The sequence below is a fragment of the Lipotes vexillifer genome, unplaced genomic scaffold (genome assembly GCF_000442215.2).
Source record: "Lipotes vexillifer unplaced genomic scaffold, Lipotes_vexillifer_v1.1 scaffold630, whole genome shotgun sequence".
NCBI lineage: Eukaryota > Metazoa > Chordata > Mammalia > Artiodactyla > Lipotidae > Lipotes > Lipotes vexillifer.
This window is the reverse complement of record NW_006783793.1, coordinates 176,810-194,527: the sequence shown is the minus strand read 5'-3', so window position 1 is coordinate 194,527 and position 17,718 is coordinate 176,810. Positions and strand designations below refer to the sequence as shown.

Genomic DNA, 17,718 nt, shown 5'->3' with positions numbered 1-17,718 from the left:
ATAAATAAATATATTTTTAAAAAACTTCATTGACGTTATCACCACAACACACCTATCAGAATGGCTAAAATAAAAAATAATGATACAATAATAGTAGGGGACCTTAACACCCACTGGCATCCATGGACAGATCATCCAGACAGAAAATCAATAGGTAACAGTGGTCTTAAACAACACAACAGACCAATTGGACTTAATAGCTATCTATAGGACATTAAATCCAAAGATAGCAGAATACACATTCTTTTCAAGTGCACATGGAACATTCTCCAGGACAGATCACATACTAGGCCACAAAACAAGCCTCAACAAATTTAAGAGGAAGAAATTATATCAAGCATTTTTTTTCTGACCACAATGGTATGAAACTAGAAATCAAATATGGAAAGAAAAATGGGAAAAGAAGAAACATGTGGAGACTAAAGAACATGCTGCTAAAAAACCTTGGTCAATGATGAAATCAAAGAGGAAATCAGAGGGCTTCCCTGGTGGCACAGTGATTAAGAATCCACCTGCCAATTCAGGGGACATGGGTTCGAGCCCTGGTCCGGTAAGATCCCACATGCTGTGGAGCAGTTAAGCCTGTGCATCACAACTACTGAGCCTGTGCTCTAGAGCCCACAACCCACAACTGCTGAGCCCACGTGCCACAACAGCTGAAGCCCACACACCTATAGCCTGTGCTCCACAACAAGAGAAGACACCTCAATGAGAAACCTGCATCCCACAATGAAGAGTAGCCCCCGCTTGCCACAACTAGAGAAAGCCTGTGCACAGCAATGAAGACCCAATGCAGCCAAAAATAAACAAATAAAATAAATAAATTTAAAAAGTTTAAAAAAAAAGAGGAAATCAGAGAATACCTCAAAAGACAAATGAAAATGGAAATAGAACTTTCCAAAGTTGGGATGCATCAAATGCAGCTCTGAGAGGGAAGTTTATAGCAACACAGTCCTTCTTCAAGAAACAAGAAAAAATCTCAAACAACCTAACCTACCACCTAAAAGAATTAGATAAAGAACAAAGCCCAAAGTCAGCAGAAAAAATGAAATGATAAAGATCAGAGAAGAAATAAGTAAGAGATCATAAAAACAATAGAAAAGATCAATGAGACCAAGAGCTGTTTTCTTAAAAAGATTAAAAAATTGATAAACCTTTAGCCAGGCTTACCAAGAAGAAAAGAGAGGGCTTCCCTGGTGGTGCAGTGGTTGAGAGTCCGCCTGCCGATGCAGGGGATGTGGGTTTGTGCCCTGGTCCGGGAGGATCCCATGTGCCACAGAGCGGCTAGGCCCATGAGCCATGGCCGCTGGGCCTGAGTGTCCGGAGCCTGTGCTCCGCAGCGGGAGGGGCCACGGCAGTGAGAGGCCCTCAAGAAAAAAAAAAAAAAAAAAAGAAAGAAAGAAAAAAGAGAGGACTCAAATAAGTGAAAGAGGAGAAATAACAACTGATACCACAGAGATATTTAAAAAAAAACATAAGAGAATACTATGAACAGTTATATGCCAATGAAATGGACAAATTTCTAGGAACATACAGCCTGCCAAGACTGAACTAAGAACATACAGGCAATTTGAACAGACTGGCCACTAGAAGTGAAATTGAATTTGTAATAGATAATCTCTAAGCAAACAAAGTCCAGGGCTGGATGGCTTCACAGGGGGATTCTACCAAACATATAAGAAGAACTAATACCTATCCTTCTCAAACTATTCCAAAAAACTGAAGAGGGAACACTCCCACATTCATTCCATGGGGCTACCATTATCTTGATAACAAAACCAGACAGAGATACTATAGAGATACTATAGAGATAGAAAATTACAGGCCAACATCTTTGATGAATACAGATGCAAAAATCCTCAACAAAATATTAGCAAACCAAATCTGACAATATATAAAATGGGTCATACACCATGATCAAGTTTGGATTTATTCCAGGGTCACAGAGATGGTTCAACATTTGTAAATCAATCAGTGTGATATACCACATTAACAAAAGGAAGGATCAGAATCACATGATCATCTCAAGAGACACAGAAAAAGCATTTGACAAAATTTCATATCCATTCATGATAAAAATTCTCATCAAAGTGGGTATAGAGGGAATATATCTCAACATAATAAAGGCCATTTATGACAAACCCACAGCCAAAATCATACTCAGTGGTGAAAACCTTCCCACTAAATTCAAGAACAAGACAAGGATGCCCACTCATGCCACTTCTATTTAACATAATATTGGAAGTCCTAGCCACCAGCAGTCAGAGAAGAAAAAGAAATAAAAGGTATCCAGATTGGAAGGGAAGAGGTAAAACTGTCATTACTTGCCGATAACATGATACTTTAAATAGAAATCCCTAAAGTCTCCACCCCAAAACTATTAGAGCTAATAAATGAATTTAGTAAGGTTGCAGGATATTAAATTAATATACAGAAATCTGTTGTGTTTCTAAACACTAATAATGAAATATCAAAGAGAGAGTAAGAAAGCAGTCACATTTAAAATGATATCAAAAAGAATAAAATACCTAGGAATAAACTTTGTGAAGGAGGTGAAAAACCTATACTCTGAAAACTATAAAACATTGATGAATGAAATTGAAGATGATACAAAGAAGGAAAGATATCCCATGCTCTTGGATTGGAAGAATTAATATTGTTAAACTGGCCATACTACCCAGAGCAATCTACAGATTTAATACAGTCCCTATCAAAATAGCCAGGACATTTTTCACAGAACTAGAATAATCCTAAAATTCATATAGAACAACAAAAGACCCCGAATTGCTGAAACAACCTTGAGAAAAAAGAACAAAGCTGGAGTATAACCCTCCCAGACTTCAGACAATACTACAAAGCTACAGTAATAGAAACAGCATGGTACGGGTACAAAAACAGACACATAGATCAATGGAACAGAATAGAGAGCCCAGAAATAAACCCATGCACCTGTGGTCAATCTATGACAAAGGAGGCAAGAATATACAATGGAGAAAAGAGAGTCTTTCTAACAAGTTAGTGCTGGGAAAACTGGACAGCTACATGTAAAACAAGATATTAAAACATTCTCTCACACTATATACAAAAGTAAACTAAAAATGGTTTAAAGAACTAAATGTAAGAACTGAAACCTTAAAAGTCCTAGAACATAGGCAGAATACTCTTTGACATAAATTGTAGCAATATTTGTTTGGATTTGTCTCCTAAGGCAAAGGAAATAAAAGCAAAAATTTTAAAATGGGTCCTAATTAAACTTAAAAGCTTTTGCACAGCAACAAAACGAAAAGGCAACCTACACAATGGGAGAAAATATTTGCAAATGATGTGACCAACAAGCAGTTAATATCCAAAGTATATAAACAGCTCATACAGTTCAATATCAAAAAAACAAACACCCCCATCAAAAAAGTGAACAGAAGACCTGAATAGACATTTTTCCGAAGAGGATATGCAGGTGACCCCAGGCACATGAAAAGCTCAACATCGCTAAGCATGAGGGAAATGCAAATCAAAGCTACAATGATGTACCATCTCACACCTGTCAGAGTGGCTATCGTCAAAAAGTCAGCACATAACCAGTGTTGGAGAGGACGTGGAGGAAAGGGAACCCTTGTACACTGTTGGTGGGAAGGTAAATTGGTGTAGCCACTATAGGAAACAGTATGGAGATTCCTTAAAAAACTAAAAATAGAATTACCATATGACCCAGCAACTCCTCTCTGGGCATATGTCCAGAAAAAAAACAAAAACACTAATTTGAAAAGATACATGCACCCCAGTGTTCATAGCAGCACTATTTACAATACCCAAACACAGAAGCAACCCAAGTGCCCATCAACAGATGAATGGATAAAGATGATATGTTATATATATACAATGAAGTATTACTCAGCCATAAAAAAGAATGAAATTCTGCTATTTACAGCAACGTGGATGGACCTAGAGAATATTATGCTTAGTGAAATAAGTCAAAGACAAGTACTATATAATATCACATTTATATGTGGGATCTAAAACATACTACACGTGAATATATCAGCAAAAGAGAAACAGGCTCAAAGTCAAAGATATAGAAAACAAACTTGTGGTTACCCAAGGGGAGAGAGGAGGGGGAGGGACAAATTAGGGGCATGGGATTAACAAACTATTATGTGTAAAATAGATAAGCAACAAGGATTTATTGTATAGCACAGGGAATTATTAGCCATTATCTTGTAATAACTTATAATGGAGTATAATCTGCAAAAATACTGAATCACCATGCTGTACACCTGAAACTAATATAATATTGTAAGTAAAATATACTTCAATTTAAAAAATAGTGATAATACTGAATCTGGCAAGGATACAGAGAAAATGGATCACACTCATACATTGCTGTTGGGAATATAAAATTGTACAACCACAATAGAAAACAGTTGGGGAGTTTCCTTTTAAAAAAATAAAACATGATACCACTATATGACCCAGGAATTCCACTCCTATACATTTATCCCAGAGAAATGAAAACTTAGATTCACACAAAAACCTGTACACAAGTGTCCATAGTAACTTTATTCATAATAGCCCAAAACTGGCAAAAACCCAGATATCCTTCAGTAGTTGAAAGGTTCAGCAAACTGAATACATCCACACTACAGAATACCTCTCAGCAGTAAAAAGGAATGAACTATTGACACATGCAACAGCATCAGTGGATCTCAAGGGAATTATGCTGAGTGAAAGAAGCCAATCTCAAAATGTTACATACTTTGTGATTCTATTTATATAACATTCTTGAAATGACAAAATTATAGAGACAGAGAACAGAGAAGTAGATGCCAAGAGTCAGGGGTTGGGGAAGGGGGAAGGGTGTGGCAATAAAGGGGTAGAAAGAGGGACCCTTGTAGTGATGGGATAGTTCTGGATATTGATTGTAGTGGTGGCTACATGGACCTATATGTGTAGTAAAATTGCACAGAACTATACACATACTTGTATGTTTAAAACTGGTGGAATTTGAATAAGTTCTGGATTATACCAATGTCAGTTGCCTGGTTTTGATATTGTACTATGCAAGATGTTACCCTTGGGGGAAACTGGGTGAAGGGTACATGGGACTTCTATGTACATTTTTTGCAAATTCCCATGAATTTATAAATATTTCACAATAAAAGGTTAAAAATTGATAGCAAAATCTTTTTATATGGTTTTAGTTTTGAGAATTAATATAGTATATGCTTTTGTCTTTTGCCTTTCCCCATAAGAATTTTGAATTCCAAGTAGTCAAATGTCTTGTACATTATTGAACAATGATTTCTAGAACTACATACCTAATTGTCTTCATCTGTCTGACTTTGTATGGATTATATTTCAGACTATTTTAATTATACACTCTTAAAGATGTTGTAAAACATCTTCATCAAATCTTTTTTTAAAGAGCATAATACAAATTGAAAGATACATTTTAAGAGAAATCTAAATACCATCTGGTGGCAGAGGTTATGGGCTGCCTTTCTAATTATAAAATCAAAGAAGTTGCTCTTACCAAAATAGAGCAATAGCAAAAGATTTTATTTCTAAACTTATGAAATATTAAGCAGTAATATTAAGTAGTATAAGTTATTATGAGTTTAAACTTTTTAGAGTCACCAAATCTTTAGAGTCGCTAATGAAAGCTATAAATTATCTTCCCAGAAAAATTAATTTGTGCACATATACATGCATCTTTGTATACTAATGCAGGGAATACATGGGCCCCAGAAGCCCGTTCTCAAAAACTCTGGTTAAGAACTCATGACTGCTGGTTAACAAACTGGAAGGTTCTAGAAAAATAACATAACTGATATTCTCTAATATTGTAGGTATCAATCTAAGTTTATCATGTGTCTACTGTAAAACAGAAAGAGGGGCCAAAAGTGAGGATGTACGATTGATTTAGGGTTTCTCTGGGAAATGTTTATTTCTAAAAAAATACAATTCATGACCGTTGTATTTAAATGATGAGATTATTAAAATTTGGTTTTTAATGTATTTATGCATAAAACATAGATGAGTATGGCACTGAAGACCAGGGTTCCATTAGGCTTAGAATGAGAGAAGAAATTGCTGTATGTATATTGTAGTGAGTTAAGATCATGGACTTTGGATATGAATAAAGGACTGTCTGGCATTAGCCAATGGGAACCATGATTGAAAAGGCATCTTTCAAGTATTAAGTTAAAGTAAATGAATGTAGGTTTCTGAGATCTTGTAGGTTTAAACGTCATGTACTAAATATTTATAGGAAGCATTTTATAAAATACATTTATTGCTTTCTTCTGATTACAAAAGTACTAATATGTATGGTATAGAAAATTTGGAAAGTAGAAGAAAGTAAAAGGAAGAAAAAAGTCACCTCTAATCCAGACATAAATGTAACCATTAAAAATGATCTTTCTACATTATTTATTTATGTAAGTTTTTAAAAATACATATTGGGTCATGATGTATATTACTACTTTATAACCTGTTTTAAAAGGCAATATATTGTGAACATTTTCCATATCATTAAGTACACATCTCTGTTATCATTTTTAGTGTCAGGCTAGTCCATTGTCCAGTCACTCATTGTTGAATATAAATGATTTTCACTATTGTAAGCAGTTCTACAATGAACGTATTTGTAGAATGATCCTTGCATATATTCACAACTAGTTCCTTAGAATAAATTGGTAGAAATAGACTCTCTGGGTAAGAGGGTATACACACTAAGGCTTTACTAATTTGTGCTCTAAACAGATTATACCAGTTAGATTCTTCTAGAAGCATATGGGAGTGATAGTTTGCTTGTGCACTTGCCAACATTGGGCATCAGTGTTTTATTTGCTACTCTAAAAGGTGAAAAAATGTACATATGTTTTAATTTCTATTTCTTTGATTTAGATTCTAAGGAAGTTACATTTTTTCATATGTTTATTAACCCATTTATAGATCTTTCATAAATTACAGGTTTTTGTCTTTTGTTGGTTTTTCTTTCTAATTGGTAAAAATGATTTATAAATTAAGGATGTTGAGCCTTTTGTCCTGTAATATGTTGGCAATTTTACCAATGTTGGCAAGTTTGTTTAATTATGGTGTTTTTGGTATACAAAACCTTTAAAATTTTCTATTTACATCTATTAATCTCTACCTTTATGGCTTCTGCCTACAGGTGTTATGCTTAGAAAAGCATTTCTACCCCCATATCATGTAGTATGTCTTCTGTTTTCTTTTAGAATTTTTATGGTTTCAGTTTTTGCATTTAAACCTTTAATTCATCCAGAATTAATTTTGTTGTATAGCATGAGAGTAGGAATCCTGTTAGCCAGATGTCCTAATATCAATTATGACATAATCCTTTCTTTCCCTGCTGGTTTGAAACACTATCTCTATCAATACTAAATTGTTATAAATATATGACTCAGTTTCTGGGCTTTCCATTTGGAATCACTGATTACCTGTCTATTCTTTAGCAGTGCCAAGCTACTCAGATTATTATAACTTTATAATAAGTGTTAATAACCTTTACTTTTTACTTGCTCCTCTCTCTGCCTCCTAATTTAGTTGGTTGCTTTTGTCATGTGCTTTTGTTAACATCTACTGCCCCTGTTATAGCACTTAGTAGACTGTTCTTAAATACAGATTCTGTCAGTTCATTAATTATCTGTTGTGTAACAGGTTATCACGAATTTAGCAGTTTACAGCACATACTTATTATCCTGTAGCTTCTGTGGGTTAGGAATCTCAGAACCACTCAGCTAGATCCTCTGCTTCAAAGTTTCTCACGAGGTTGCAATCAAGGTATCGGCCATGGCTGGGTCAGCTGAGCAGGAATCCCCTTCCAGGCTCACTCGTGTGGTTGTTAGTACAATCCATCCCTTTTGAGTTGTCCCTTAGTTCCGTCTGGCTATTGGCCAAAGACCACCTTCAATTTCTTGCCATATAGCCCTTCCTAACATGGCTATTTGCCTCATCGAAACCAGCAAGAGACAGATTATGCTAGCAAAGTGGAAATTAGGATCTTTTGTAATCTAATTATGTATAGTCCCCTCAAACTTGAAGTATCCTATTGATTAGAAGCAGTTACTTGAAGGGAGGGGATTACACAAGGTTGTGGATACCAGAGGGGAGAATCACTGGGGGCCATCTACTAGCTGCTTGCTACAGTCACTTTTCTCAACTATACGTGTAGTCCATGAGAATAATGGTACCTTCCTCTTGTTTAATCATTGATCATTACCCTCTGACACAATGCCTGGCATGTAATAAGTAGGTCCTTAAATAAATATTTGTGGGATAATAATGTGTCTCTAATAAGTGGCATATGTTTGAGTTGGGAGTTTTTTTTGTGGGGGGACAGTCTAAGTATTTCTTTTAAGAAACAAAATAATAAGTCTTTTATACTTACTGTTATAAAACTGGTTGGACCTCTATTATCTTATTAAGTTTGTTTTCACATGTCCCTGTGGTTTTCCTTGAACATCTTTCTTTTGCTCTGTTGACAGTTTTCTTTCCTGTGCATTAGACCTACCAATGTTTGCATGATAGCAGTCTCTGCTGTATCCTTGCTGTACTTTCACTCTTCGTTTATATCCCTCTGCTTTCTGCTAGAGCCCTCACAGCTGACTCAAAGCAGGAGAAGGTTCCAGTTTACATTTTTAGGGCTCTGGTGCAAGGGAAAGGATTGCTGTCTCCCTGCCAGTTCTGCAGAAGTAGGAGCTGGATATGTTTTTGGCATCTTCTGTCATTACCCAGATGCATTAATACACAAATGTGATGCTCTTATAATTGCAGAGCATCGTATACTAAGTCAGCTTTTGCTGGTAGCCTACAATCTAATAATTTCCTTTAGAATTAAAATATTTTGAGGAGATGTGCTTCATTTCAAAGAATTGATCTAATTTTTAGAGTATTCCATACTATTGAAAAATTGCGAAATAGGTGTACTGTCACTATCACCACTAGTCCCGTACCCACCGCTGGGCAAGATGTACTCTTTGATTCATTCAATCATCCTATTCATTCTTAGAGCATTCACTCTCCCTTGCATGTACCAAGCACTGCCCTAGGCACAAGAAACACAAGTAATTAAGACACTTGGGGTCTAGTGAGGGAGACAGACATGAATACAAATTATTTCTCTTTGTGGGTGGTGGGGTGGGGTATTTCTTTGTCCACATATTTAGAAAATTTTTCTACATATATCCAGCACAATTCACATAAAAATTTTTTTGGTGAGGGTATGAGGTGGGAAATCTATATTTCTTTCCTAAGTAGTTAATTGAATTTTAATTTACCTTTTTTTTTATACCTTAGGTTTAGCCCAAAGGCATCCCTTTCGCCACCTTTTCAGATGCATCTCTCAAGAACCTGTATTAAGGAAATGAATGGTATGTTTTCTAAACATTATTTTCGTAATACATTATGGTTTCTGGAGCCTCAGAACCCCCCCAAAAATATCTAATGGTGGCTTTTGACATTTGTTCTCACCTTCTCCCACTTGGAATACATCTCTCCTCCCCTCATTTTTGATTTCTTTAAGTTATGAATTGAAGTGATCTAAAGAGAAAGTAATACCTCCAAGGATATCATTATTATTCTGACTTGAGGCCTTCCTCACACCAGACCTATTCTGTTTCACTTGCACGTGTTACCTACAGAGATATTTGTGTCCCTTGTCACTCTCTTACACATTAGAGAGTAAGATTTAAAGCACATAAATAGGGGACTTCAACTCATAAAATAGTTTCAGATACTCTACCATGTAAAGTCTGGGCCCCTAAACTGTGTGCATTGACCACTAAGCATCTAAATATGAATATAAATATATAAAATCCAAAAGGACTGTTAAGAAATCAATAGAAGACATAATAAAGTTGAAGAATCTGAAGATTAGAAGTGCACAGTCTACTCCAACCAAAGTGTAAATTCCCTGCTGTTAGACCCACCCAAGGGATACAGTATTTTCAGAAATTATGCTGCATGAAATTTAAATGTGGCTTTAAATGATTTGCTGCTTTAAGTGTGATTCTTACTGAGTTGAAATCATTTTTTTCCAAAGGAATGTATCTCCAGTATTTCTCATGGAAATTAATTGAACAATTTGATTTGTGTTTATATCAATTACTTTTACATATGCATTTTCTGAAAAATGACTACTCAGTAAAGTCATATACCCTTTAGAGGCTGTAAATCCTTTACATTAGAATAAGCTTTTTCTGTAGAACCAAGAGGACTTGTTTCAGGAGGATTATGATTCACCAGCAGCTGATTTACACACACTTATACATAACCTCTCCTACCTGCTGGCAGCCTAAATTACTTCCTTGATTTGTTTAACAAAAGGTACAGAAGCTTAGCTGACTCCAGTGGCCCCACAGAGCGGATGCATTTGCAAAGCCTCCAACTATATGTCAGCTGCTGACACTCTCTCTTTAAGGGAGGGACTGGCCAGTTCCAAGAAACTTATCTTTTCTTTCTTCCTGGTTCTTTTATATATCATTATTTGGGAAGAACTTTATAAATTAACTGTGCCTTTAATAGGAAATGTATGGGGACATCCTGGACCCTTCTGTCGGCTGAGCCAAACTAGGTCTCAGCAAGGGCAGGTCTCGTGCCCTGTGGTGGGTAAAGGAGAGTCAGCATCCAGCCATACTCAAGGTACAGCTCTCTCTTTGGCTTCCTGGCATCCGCAAAGGCCAGCATCCCCAAACCAGCCTATGTGTCTCCACCAGCCAGTTTAAAAAATAAAATAAAATAAAAATTGTTGAATCCCAGTAGACATGCTATATGATTAAAATATGAACATATTTTGCTTATAGATGATAATTTTTAAAATATTCTGATCTGTATCCCAGTAAAATTTAGAAAAGGTTTGGAATGAATTTCATAGTTCTTAAAATACCAGAAATATCAGCTATTGGGGACACTTAAATTTCTTTATTGCCTTAGGATGTTAACTCAGGCATTCTAAGTTTTAAATAAAAATAAATGTAAGAGAGCTAGCCAAAACTTTATAAATATTCGCTTATGAAAAATGAATGATTTGGATTGGAGAAATAAAAACAAATCATTAATGTTATTTATGAGCACCAAACCTTTTATTTATGTTTATAAACTGAGGCTAGGATGATTATTACAGGTGGATCAATTTTTGAACTTTCATTTATTGCTAAATTATTTTTTCTCATTAATAAAGGGAAAAATTGGGCTTCCCTGGTGGCGCAGTGGTTGAGAGTCCGCCTGCCGATGCAGGGGACACGGGTTTGTGCCCCGGTCCGGGAAGATCCCACATGCCGCGGAGCGGCTAGGCCCGTGAGCCATGGCCGCTGAGCCTGCGCGTCTGGAGCCTGTGCTCCGCAGCGGGAGAGGCCACAACAGTGACAGGCCCACATACCGAAAAAAAAAAAAAAAAAAACCTGGACAATTATTTATTTTTTATAAAATGTTCTTTGATCTTACTATTAAGGCATTATCCTTATGCTTTGTAAAATATAGCTTTAAATTTATCATTACGTATATACCATTATTGTCTAAAATTTAATCTTTCTTAGTTGCAATTAGAAAATGATTGGTTAAATAATAAATTTTATTATTCTTTATGAGTTTAAATTAAACTATGACGTATCCTTGGAAAATAAAGGGGCTAGGTTCCCTCTCTGAGTGGCTGTTGACCTTCCTGGTTACTTCAGGGTTAAAACTTAGAATGAAATTGTCATGGTCCTGCTCTCCTAATCCTGCTCTCTTTGAAAGTCCCTTAACCCCCACAAGCCTGAAGTATAACAAAGCCTGAAGACACAAATACTAGGTAATGGGGATAATCTAAAATGTTAAGCATTCTGGTTAATTCTATCATATTTTTTAATTTAAAGATAATTTAAATCAGGCTGTTGAAAAACCAAATGTCACGCCTCCTGCCTCTTACACTTATAAAATGGATGAGGTTCAAAACCGCATAAAGGAAATATTAAACAAGCATAACAATGGCATTTGGATATCTAAGCTTCCACATTTTTACAAAGAATTATATAAAGAAGAACTTAATCAAGGAATTTTACAACAATTTGAACACTGGCCTCATATTTGCACGGTACGTTTCTTCTTATTCCTCCCTCCTGATGCCTCCTCCCTGCCCCACTTTCAGATTTTGAGTTGTTAGTAATATCACCTTTTATTTGGGGAGCACGAAGCTCTTTACATAATATTGCTTCATTAATCTTTATGACTAAGATTAACACATACTGGTTTTTATTTATAGGAGAAATATGTCACGGCTGAGTTCTGTGTGTGTTGTAATTGCTGTTTTTATAGATTTTAAGTTATTTTTAAATGCATTTAATATGTGATAATATATATACCATTTTGTATTGAGCTGTTACCAATAGATACTGATGGCTTTGTAATTTTAATAACTTGAACTTAACTGGTAATAGAACGTTTTTTGTTAGCCTCAAATTTTATATTCTTGTTCCTGAGCATTTTTAAAGACATTCAGCTGAACAAATTTTAGTTATTTTGGATAATTATTTATAGAATACATCTAAAAAAATTAATACAGGGTTCAGATTTAAACTCTTCACAAATTTCTTTGGAGAAAAATATTGAAAAGTGAGCTGACATCTATTTCCATTCCTGTTCCTACTTGAGAATCTATTATAATGAAACGATGGCTCAGAGTAGTTTATTAGAAATCTTTTAGTTCATCCAGAGATAGAGACAACTAGATTCTTAAAATAACTAATTTTTAGATGTTTCTTAATGTTTTTATTTACATAGAATATATTCAACAAAATAACTTTTAAATTAGCAGTTACTTGGTGCTTCTAAGCTTATAGAATTGAATATACATGACAATTATTGCTTGGTAGAGGGCTTTCATTTCTTTAACTTAATATATATTTTGGCCCCCAACCCTGTTGGGCAGAGTGTGGGCCACTCTATCTTATAAGCACCTGGCCTAAAGACAGCATGTATTTTTATAACCACTTTTTCCTCCAGGGCACTGACACCCACTCCAGTCCCATGGGCTTTCCAGTCAAGAGTCATCCATCCATCCATCTATCTGTCTTATTTATTCTTACATCATTTACTCTGCACCTGCAGGTACCATGCACTGCTTTAGGGGCTGAGACCACCTTAGGGCAATGTGATGTGCTGATGAATATACATACAGTGTGAAGTGGGAAAACAAGAAGAAATGTCAAACTCTGGAATTATGGCTGTTTCCCTACCTATAAAGTCAAGAATGATCATAAGAATATTATCCCTGATTTATGTTGAACATGGGGTTTATTCTCGTAGTGGGAATTCCTAAGGTTGCTATTCAATTCATTCCATTTTTACTCCTTTCTGAAAAGAATATTCTCACTGGGTGCAGGTTTAGTGGCATTTGAGGACCCCCTTAGGTTTCCATAATCTTGAAGGGGACTTTTGAGGTTTCACCAGGCTGCTTGATTTGAAGGTTCAGGGCCTGGAGCTCCTTTTTGGGATGCATATGGTTCTTTTATTTTTTAAATCCATAGACATTCATGAACTTACGTCTTCAATGAACTTTAAGCCCTTTTATTGTGAATATACACATAAAACTCACTATTAAGCTTCAATAGAGAAATTATCTTTAGAGTAAAAGAATTTTAAATTAACTTCACAGATTCTTCTTAATGTATTATGTTTCTGGTCACTTTGTTTTACACTGCATGATAATTACTAGTATTTGTGTAGCTTAATTTATGACTTTTGGGGGGAAATTTTCATCCTCGCTACTCTGCATGTCTGCAAAGCCTCAAAATTTCTCTTGCTAGGACTTCAGGAGAGAGAGTACCTATCTCTTTGACGTTAAAACTTTATCTAAAATGGGTGGTTTCCTACTAAATTTCATGTGCTAAAACGACTGATTTTTAATTTTTTGGTTGCTCAAATGCATCTATGTTGCATGATTATTTTCTGTCCAGGCAGTGAGGGTGGAATGTGAAGCAGAAATGTAATATATCTTTCTTATCTCCATGCTGTTTCTCTCAATTTTGAGTAGGACTGTTTAGATGCAATCACTATCAGTTGTCAGGTATGAGAATTTACTTAGTGAAGCATTGTGTCTAGGATGACAAAAACTGCCAGTTTTAATGACAGCTGTTGATATTTTTCAAAACTTTTTTTAATAGCTCTGATTTTTTTTTTTTTTTAACAGCCTACTGGTGAACAGTTTCAAACTGTTACACCATGGTTATTTTTAGGCAGTTTTAAACAGTTACACCATGGTTATTTTCCCTTTCTTCTGACTTCTTGCTTTTCATCTTGCTGAAAAGCAGGAACACTGATAGCATGCCCAGGGCTGATTCTACTGCAAACAGGGTCAGACAGGTTAGGACACAGTGCAGAAATTTTAGGGTAAGAAAGACTTAGTGTTGTGTATCTCCATGTTGTTGTGTAACTGAAGAAGAAATCTGAGTGCAGTGTACTTCTTTATTTAAAAAAAAAAAAAAAGTGCTTGCTCCCCCCCAGTCATGTAAAATGTCCCATATAAAAATATTGAAAAATAAAGTTATAAAAGAAATAAAAATCATCCTACCTCCCAGAGATAATCACTTGCAGGATTTCCATTTGAATATAGGATGGGTAGCATCAGCTCAAGGGACCAAATAAAAGCTCTGAAATTTTACCTTCATGAAGGTTTAATCAGCTATACGCTATAAGTCACTTTACAAGGTTGTTAGATGGTATTTTGATGCAGGCAGAAGGATGCTTTGAATCTGTTGTTCTTAACCTTTTGGATCTCTCTGACAACAAAATGTGGACTGAGAGTTTTGAAAGCTAAAGAGAATATAAAATCATATTAACAACGGTGACCCAGTTCCGTAGTGTTCCTAGGCAACTTTCGAGGGAAATGGAACTTGTGCAGAAGCTGTCTTCAAAAGGCAAAGAGCCCAAGATGGCAGGCTTGACCAGTATCCTTGACGAAGGATACTGGCATCTAAGAATTGCCGTTGAGTCCTAGGAGAGGGATAGCAACATCTCTTGGCTGTTCTAAAGTGGTGGCCTTATTAATAATGTTCTCCTTAATTGTTGTATTTGGCTAGTATTTATAAAATGCTTCTGTGAGCCACCCACTGACCTGGGTGCTAAGAATAACAGTAAACAAGACAGACCTGGACCTTGCCCTTACGGAACTTACTGTCCAACAGGGAAAATAAACATTGAGCAGATAAGGGCAAGCCTGCAATAGTTATGAAGGAGAAATGCAGGGTGCTAAGGAAACATGTAAACAGGAGGATGAGACGTAGTCTGATGAGTCAAGAAAAGCTTCCCAGAGGAGGTGTCTGTTGCACTAAAACCTGAGAGATGAGTTGAAGTAAGTTAGACAAAGGTGGGAATGCTGGGGAAAAGGCACCTCAGACAAAAGAAACAGCTTGTGCCAAAGCCTGAGACAGAAAAACATGGCTTTTTCAGAAAATTGTAAGAAATTCAATAAGAAGAGAGTGGCTCAAGAAGAAACTCAAGAGGCAAACGGGCCAATTCACTTTATTAAAGAGTCATAATTTGGTGGAAACTTAGCGGGTCCCTGCCATGAGGTCACGCAGGATCCAGAGCCTCTGGCCGACTTCAATTTCTAGTAAAATTTCAAATCTTCTGACAATTACTGTTGAACATGAGAGATTTTGTTGAAATCCTCCACTCTGAAACATGGGTGGAGAAACGTCTCTCTTCCTACCTGAGACAGAATATCTGTCTTTAGTGCTTTACCTGAAGCTGTGTGGAGAGCTGGGTGGCTCGTTTAGAGCCAGACAGGAATAGATGCACTCAGCTGAGAAGGCTCTCTGACAGTAGCCTCAAAGACCTATAGCGTAGGAGCATTGGGAGGCAACTTCAGGATAGTGGGAAACATTCTGAGTTCACCTGGAAGCACCTCAGGCCTTAATTACAAAACATGACATTTAGTGAATGAGAACATAAAATGTTGTAAATGAGAAAAAATACCTAATGACACTAATTATTCATGCTTTTATAAAAAGGTTTTACTGTTAGGCTGTATTTTATATGTCATTTTTCTGTCCGTTAGAAATCACTGAGCTTTAAGTCATTTAGTCCTCTAATACCTCAGACTTTAAAAAATTCCTAAAGTTCTGGATTGCGTCAGTATAGCAATTTCTGTAATATCAAAAGAGGCAACAGCAGTTCTGCCACTTACATATTTTTGTATTTTTGTATGTTCAGGAATTTGTCTTAACTTTAATTGTGGTAATTAATTATATAAGATAAAGCACCTGTCAGCCCATGCAAAATGAATTGCCTCTTTTTTTAAAGCCTAGATATTTCTGGGTTAAAAACAAATTGAATTTCTAAGGAAGTGAACATAAGTGAAGCAGCAGTGATATATCCTCAGGCTTAGTGGTGTTGATACAGTCTATGCAGCCATTCCAGCAGAAGCAGCAGTGAGAAGTAAAGCTAGGACTTGAAAGTACAGCCATAATATCTAATTGGAATCCAATTTCCTTTCTAACTTTTCATCAACAAAAAGAAATATGCAATGAACACATTGGAACAGTTTTTAAATTCAATTTCAGTGACCATCTGAATAGGAGAAAGATAAAAGAGCACTGTGGCAAAATCAGAATAGGGCAGTAGGGGAGTAATGTGACATTGCTGTTCTGGAACTTGAAACAGAAAATTACCCATGAGACCCAATAGTACAGTAAAAAGAGTTTGGGCTTTGCAGTTAGACTTTTGCCCTGGCCATTTCTTAGTGGTGTTACTTTCAGCATATAAATCGGGGCTTCAGTATGCTCTAAAATGTGACTTTCTTCCCATCTCTTAGGGTTGTTAGAATTAAGTTACACAAACTATAAAGAGCTGCCAGTACAGTATAGAAACATAGCAGGTACATAGGGGACTTCCTGGTGGTCCGGTGGTTAAGACTCCGTGCTTTCAATGCCGGGGGCGTGAGTTTGATTCCTGGTTGGGGAACTAAGATCCCACATGCCGCACAGTGTGGCCAAAAAAAGAAACATAGCAGGTATATAGGAAAAGAGAGCTGTTATTTTTCCAGGAACAGTCTAGCTTAAATGCAAGCAAGTTAAAACCCACTGGTAACTTCCCCTCAAAAGTCATAAATCAAGCTACACAAATAGTAGTAATTATCATGCAGTGTAAAACCAGAGGCATACCCAGCAAGCTCTACAGAGGAGCCTATCTCAATGAAAACAGAGGAAATGCTAAAGAGGGCAGAACAAAAGTTTAAATTGAAAAATAAGAGCAGTGGATAAAGGAACTAAAACTCTTAGATGAAGTGAATTTCTGCCATCCTAGAGGAGCAGATCCTGCTCCCCGCCAAGGTAATGAGAAGCATATCTAGCTTAGAATGCACAGTGCTTAGCTTAAAATGCACAGTGAAAGCCACAGCTGCCAGCCAAGATCATGCCCAAAAGTTCTGCACACAGTTAACCAGGATAATGTCTTCCTGAAGGGGACCTGTGAACAAGGGCCTAACCTTGGGCCACACTAAAGGAAAATGGCTTGAAGTTTATCCAAACATAAATGGTTGTAGTCGGCATCAGTGCGAAGTCCTTACTAGGAAAGGGATGGGAGTGAAAGTGTATTAGCCTTGAAATACATAATGTCTATAAAACTACTTACCCAAGATGGTGGAGAAAGAGTTTCTCTGGATAGGTGGTTTGTGAACAGACAGGGTACCATCTACAAGGAACTTTTTTTTTTTTTTTTTTTTTT

General features: G+C 36.3%; 1 protein-coding gene across 2 annotated transcripts in view; it reads left to right on the top strand.

Annotated features, from left to right (window-relative positions):
- Positions 1–17,718, top strand: part of TDRD7 (tudor domain containing 7) — a 92,122-nt gene that overhangs the window by 30,890 nt on the left and 43,514 nt on the right. For both annotated transcript variants that reach the window (XM_007456384.1, XM_007456385.1), the window contains 2 exons: positions 9,316–9,389; positions 11,871–12,088. In XM_007456384.1, the coding sequence (XP_007456446.1) occupies positions 9,316–9,389; positions 11,871–12,088 (292 nt within the window). The remainder of the gene's footprint in view (positions 1–9,315; positions 9,390–11,870; positions 12,089–17,718) is intronic.